The sequence below is a fragment of the Aethina tumida genome, chromosome 2, assembly GCF_024364675.1.
Source record: "Aethina tumida isolate Nest 87 chromosome 2, icAetTumi1.1, whole genome shotgun sequence".
In the NCBI taxonomy this organism is placed as follows: domain Eukaryota; kingdom Metazoa; phylum Arthropoda; class Insecta; order Coleoptera; family Nitidulidae; genus Aethina; species Aethina tumida.
This window is the reverse complement of record NC_065436.1, coordinates 4641403-4647523: the sequence shown is the minus strand read 5'-3', so window position 1 is coordinate 4647523 and position 6121 is coordinate 4641403. Positions and strand designations below refer to the sequence as shown.

The 6121-nt window shown below is 33.3% G+C and overlaps 1 protein-coding gene across 1 annotated transcript; it reads left to right on the top strand.

Moving 5' to 3' along the window:
* Window positions 1-1281: 1281 nt before the first annotated feature.
* LOC109596263 (mucin-5AC-like) lies at window positions 1282-4371 on the top strand. Its single transcript, XM_049962586.1, has 3 exons — window positions 1282-3548; window positions 3877-4002; window positions 4056-4371. Exon 1 carries the CDS (start codon window positions 1489-1491, stop codon window positions 3322-3324), a length of 1836 nt encoding a protein of 611 aa, XP_049818543.1. The 5' UTR covers window positions 1282-1488; the 3' UTR covers window positions 3325-3548; window positions 3877-4002; window positions 4056-4371.
* Window positions 4372-6121: the final 1750 nt, after the last annotated feature.

Here is a 6121-nt window from a genome sequence, read left to right as displayed (position 1 = left end):
ACATTTATTATTTATCGAATTGATAAAAAAACTGTTAATTAAAAAAAATAATATTTAATGTAATAATTAATAAATACTTTGATACACTTGAATGAAAATTTAAATCTGAACAATTTAAAATTATAAATAAAAATTCATTAATTAACAAAATTTGTTAGTTAGAAAGAAAACAGTAGATTATTGTTATTGTTTAATGAATCATTTATAACCCATATATTTCTATAAATATGGATAAATGTTCTTGTTTTTATAAATAATAATTTATAATTTTAATTAAAATATAATTGTTTTACAATTCTAAATAAAATAAGAAGAACATTAAGGTATTAATATAATTAATTTATAGTAACGACAAAATAATATAATTTACTAAACATTGAACAAAGTATATTAAATCGACTTAGAGTAAAAAAATAGTATTTATTTTAAAATGAATGGACATATTTATTAACAAAGTTATTGAATAAGCAATTATACCTAAACGGTTAAGGTATATTGACATATATTATTAATTAATTTAATCACAAAGACTATAACTAAAAAAAAATCAATTAACCATTGTTTTATTTAAGAAGAGAGAATCGAGAAAACTTTTTGGAAATGATTAATTTTCATTGTAATGAAATAATCATTAATGTTGGGGCATTCTGAAGGGTCTAACAATCATCAATTCTTAGAGTTAGGGAAAGCATAAGAGTAGAAGAAAATAAAAGTCATATTGTGGTAATTTTAACCGCCCATTTTAAGGAGACTTACGTGATTACCCATCATATTAAAATTATTTAATTATTTAATTCCTACTTGTACTTCTGAATCTGGGAGATTACCCACATACTCTGGAACACCCTCTATATCTAATTTATCACAATGTAATATAAATAGTATTTATTTTAAAATCAATAATTACATTACTGAATGTTCAATTTGACTTAACTTTATTGAATAAGCAATTACATTTAAATTATTAAAGGCATATTAGAAATAATTGACTTGTATTACTTATTAAATTAATAACAACAACTGTTTATCAATGATATAACATTCAGACAATTACAATCATAATAATGATAATGAAATTTTCAATTTTTTATTTATGATTTAAAAATTGTTTTATTGTAAGTAACTGTCCTTAAGTTTACTATTTGCATATGAGGGTATACTTTTGAAAAATCTTAACCCTCTTAACTTAATGTTTATTTACAGTGGTGATCAATGAAATGTCACAATTCGTTAGTACTATCAGTTTTACAGTTAAACATCATCCATTAAGATTCAGGTTTGTCCGTCCATCATGTGTGTGTCCATCCTTCCATTAAACGAAGCCACGGAAACCTTACACACTGATAAGATCATTCGAACAGCAAACACGAACCTCCGAAGCCAACCACCGAAGAACGATTGAAGAGCGACCGATTGTGCGGGGTCACTAACACAAAACGCTGACCGACTATAAAACACAAGTTCACCTTCGAACGAAAATCAGTAAGGATGATACTAAACATAGTCATACACTTGACAGTGGTTTGTCTGGCTTCGGCCAAAGTGTACGAACGTTGCGAGTTGGCCCGCGAGCTGAGGAACGTGCATCGCATGCCGGAACACCAAATCGCCACCTGGGTGTGCATCGCCAAACACGAATCCCTGTACAACACGTCCGCCCACAATCCGGGCAGCGGCGACCACGGACTGTTTCAGATTTCGCAGATCTACTGGTGCTCGCCACCCGGACAAGGGTACGGGTGCTTCAAGCCGTGCAGTGCTTTCGCCGACGACGACATCGCCGACGATGTCAAGTGCATCAGAACTATCTTCGAGGAGCACTCGAGGATTTCCGGTGACGGGTTCAATGCCTGGGTAGTGTATCCGTTGTACTGCAAGGGTGATGTATCTCAGTACGTCCAAGGGTGCTACGATAACATTTACGAAGTACCTCCGGTACCAACGGTTAAGCCACAAATCGACGAGGATTACGACGATGGGTACGAGTTTCCACCTCTACCGATATTACCCAAGAACATAACTTATCAGGAAGATGATCAGTACCGATATCCGGAACTACCTAGGATTACCTCAACCTTCAGACCGTTTGATTACTCAGCCTACAGACAACCGGAAACTACCACAACTATCAGGAATGTCTACAATTCAGTTGAGGAATATGATGATTATAGTTTTCCATCACTTCCTCCATTCCCCAAACATGAATCAGAGCTAAACCAGGATGTTGGAAGGCAAGATGATTTTACTTCACCTCCAGTTAGCTTTATAAGAACTGAAGAAACCACCTACAAACCTGAAACTACGCCACCAACTACAACCATTAACCCGAGGACCAACTTCGATACGTTTGTCAAATATTCTCAAGGAAGTTATGAAAATACCAAAGACATTTATAGGACAACTTCTCCTCAGCTTACAACAAAACTACCACAAACTAACCCATATGACTTCTCAAACATCTATAAGACAACAGCAGAGAAATTTGTTCCGACAACCTACTCCACCACAACCAGGCCAAAACTTCAACAGCATAATCCGTACGACTTTTCGTATTTGTTTTCTACTAAAAAGTTGGAAGAAAGTACTGAACAACCACCTAAAACTACACTAAAGGACTTTGGTACTGAAAGAACTGTGACCAGTGTAGTACCTAAGAGGATTTACGACTTTGCTACTGTCAAACCTGGTGCTGTAAAAGTAAAAGCCAACCCCTATGATTTTTCAACGTTGTTTGCCAAGGCTTCAACAAAACCAGCTCAAGAAGTCACTTTGAAACCACATAGTGTGACAACTGACTTACCCACCACCACCAAATCATCAAATATTTACAAGAGTAACCCTTACGACTTCTCCAAACTCTTGAATAATCAAAACTCAGGCTCTTCGACTACTTCTGTCCAATTGTCCACAACTCGCAGACCAATCATTTACAAAAACAACCCCTATGACTTCTCAAATTTGTTTGCCAAATCCCAACCAAGCACAACAACAACTCAGAAAGCTGTTGTGGGTGTGTTTGGTAGCAGGATTAAAGAACCACCAACAACAACAACCTTCTCTCACCTGTCGTTCAAACCGATATCCACGACAAAGTCTCCGTACAATTTCGCCGACTTGTTCACCACAACAAGCAAACCATCCAGCCAAAGCTTCCTGCAGTCCAGTTCCTCAATATCCACAGTGGTGACCTCAAACTCCACCACACCCAAAGACTCCAGGGAGGCCAGGCAGCTTGGCTTCATAAAATTTAAAACGGAAACTAAAGACTACACCTTCAGGAGAATTGGCAACGGTTTTAGATTAATCCGGAAGGATGGTCACTAAGCTAGGACTGTTTTACTATTTATTAACTGCCAATATAAGACTGTTTTTATGTAGTTGTAGTACTTTCTATTACTGAGCTCTGATGGTGTTTGTATGGTATTTAAGGGGGACCTGTACTCATATCTTTTCCACATTTCCTTCATGCTAATACTAAGTACCTTGATGCTGTGGATGGTTTGAAACCTGTTGAGGAGCTGCACGAAACCTTCGTCACCTTTGAACCAGTAAGTTGTATTGACGTTATACGTAGATTAGCACTTTAAACATGTGAATAATTAATTATCGCCTCACAATATAAATATAACCTTGTAAACTACAAATTATTGTAACAATTTTTTACAAATTGCCATTAATTATTATTAATTTAAAATGCTTGTGAGAGGAGTTCATCACAGTCAAAACAATTTGAATAATTTACGTGATTTCCATTGCAAATTATGCCATCAAATCTGTTAAATGGATGTTAATTTAGACTGACGAATAAAATCAATTAATTTCATGTCGAGAACTTTTTAAGTTTAACCTTTTCAATAAGGATGATGTTGTTTTCAGAACAGTGGTACACCCATAAAGATGGCGAAGAGGTTCCAATTCAGCATGTTCCTGCGACCCATCGAGGACATAACAATGTTGGAAAATGTCTCAAACACCGTCATTCCAATAATGTGGGTGGAAGAGGTGAATTTGTTGGTTTTAATTAATAAAAATGCTGATGAGTTGTTTTGTTGTAGTCTTTGACTCTTGATGATGAATACGTGGATCAAATCAAGGATTCCCTCCTCAAAATATTGGGCATTTTAGACATTGCACGATGGGTAATACTGATCGTGGGAGGGATAAGCATCATTGTACCTTTCTTCTGTCTAATATACATTGACTGAGCACTATAAGAATTTACATTGTTAATTATTTTATTGTAAAATACAACACGAAATGTTGCATCATATTTACAATGTATTTAATTAGACAAAGTGTTATTAACAACCGGTATATAATATTGTTTAAATCACCATCAGAAGTTTATTTTTATTAAAATGTAATAATAAAAATGCATTTTTATTACTTTGTCTGTACATTAATATTGTTTACTTACAAATTCCAGACAGAAGTTATTGTTTACCAATTAAATAAGTTTTGAAAAAAGTGACTTAAATGTTTTGTTAATTTTGTTAATGTGAATAAAAATTGTGACCTTAAATAGGTAACAATTAAATTATTTAACTTAAATATATAAATATAATCATATTTTGTTACATTTTATTAATAAAATTCAAGTCTTAGATACTCCAACAGACGAAATATCATGAAATTTGGTCTGGAAGTCGATAAAAATGTGATACTTTAACATAATCACAGTTTTTCTTACTCCTTTTTATCCTCTTGTTTGGGCTCAGATTATTATATCAATGGAACAAGTATACTGTCACTTCTGTCTGAAAGTCAATTTACCATTTCATGACACCAACATAAAATACTCTTGTTTTAAAAGTCCTGAAACTGTCTAACCTTTAGTTATATTCAATTTGATTCTATTATTTATCTGCTTTATTAATAAATTTTGTATATTCTTGGACTAACCAACTTCAACATGGTTTTGTTTCAGATCAATTAATAAAAATCTTTTAGACAAATTTTAATAATATCAAGCAGTAATCATCCAAGGAAACTTTTACTTTTATACTTCTTCTTCATCCACCAAGAAATCAGGTAACAAGAAATGAAAAATGGATGGAGATACTATAGATTGGACCTACAACATATATTTTTTACTTATGATTATATACATTCTTCCTGAAAGTAATTCAGTAATTAAAACCAGTAATAGAAACTTTAAAACAATAAATATAATTTAACGGGGAGGACCTCCTTTAAGTATCCATGTTAATACACACATTCTTAGTTTGAAAGTGGCAATTAATGTCCTGAAACCTGTACCAACGAAGAAATGAAGCAATATCTTCTACAAAATTCTTGTATAATGTCTGGAAATATGAATATCATTAGAAAATTGAACAAAATTCACGTAAATTAAGACAGGATAACAAAATTAATCCTTGTCAGCTGCTAATTCTGTCCTTTCATGGGTTGATTACCAAAATTCTGGTGTGTGGTGTGGACAAAGGGTTGAAGCTAGTACACTTAGAGGAACAATAAAAGATATAACCCCTTAACAAATGAATTTCACATAAATTAAGTAATGATAATAAAATTAGACGTTTGACAATTGCTTGTGTGTGTTATTACTCGAAGCTAGTAGACCTGCTGAAACAGTACAAGACTTAGTCCAAGAAGAACTTGATGATTATAAGTCCCCTTGGAATTTTTTATATTTATTAAATACTAAGAGGCCACAAGATTAATGTTGCTATGTACTGCTCATAAATTGACCAAACTACTCAAAGAAGAGTCACTTTATTTCCAGCTCTACTTCTAGAGTGGAGATATTTTCCAACAAAAAGTCTAATTATAAATAGTAGGTCGAAATATCAATTATGGCGATTCATGGGTTGATTACCATACTTCCAGTCTGTGTGAACAATGGGTTGAAGCTGGTGCAGCTGGTGGAAAAGTTAAAGGTTAATCTTTAACTCATATTTTAATGACTTGAGTTACAAATTAAATACTCAGTAAGAAGTCAAAAAAGCCAATAAACTTTCAAACTATTCAATTGAAAGTTCTATCTTGCCTACCACAGTGTTGAGATATTTATACTTGTGATTATCTTCTCAGTCCAATTTTTTCTGCCCATAAATAGCCAATTTATTACCAATAAACAGCTGAGTTCTGAACCTTTCCT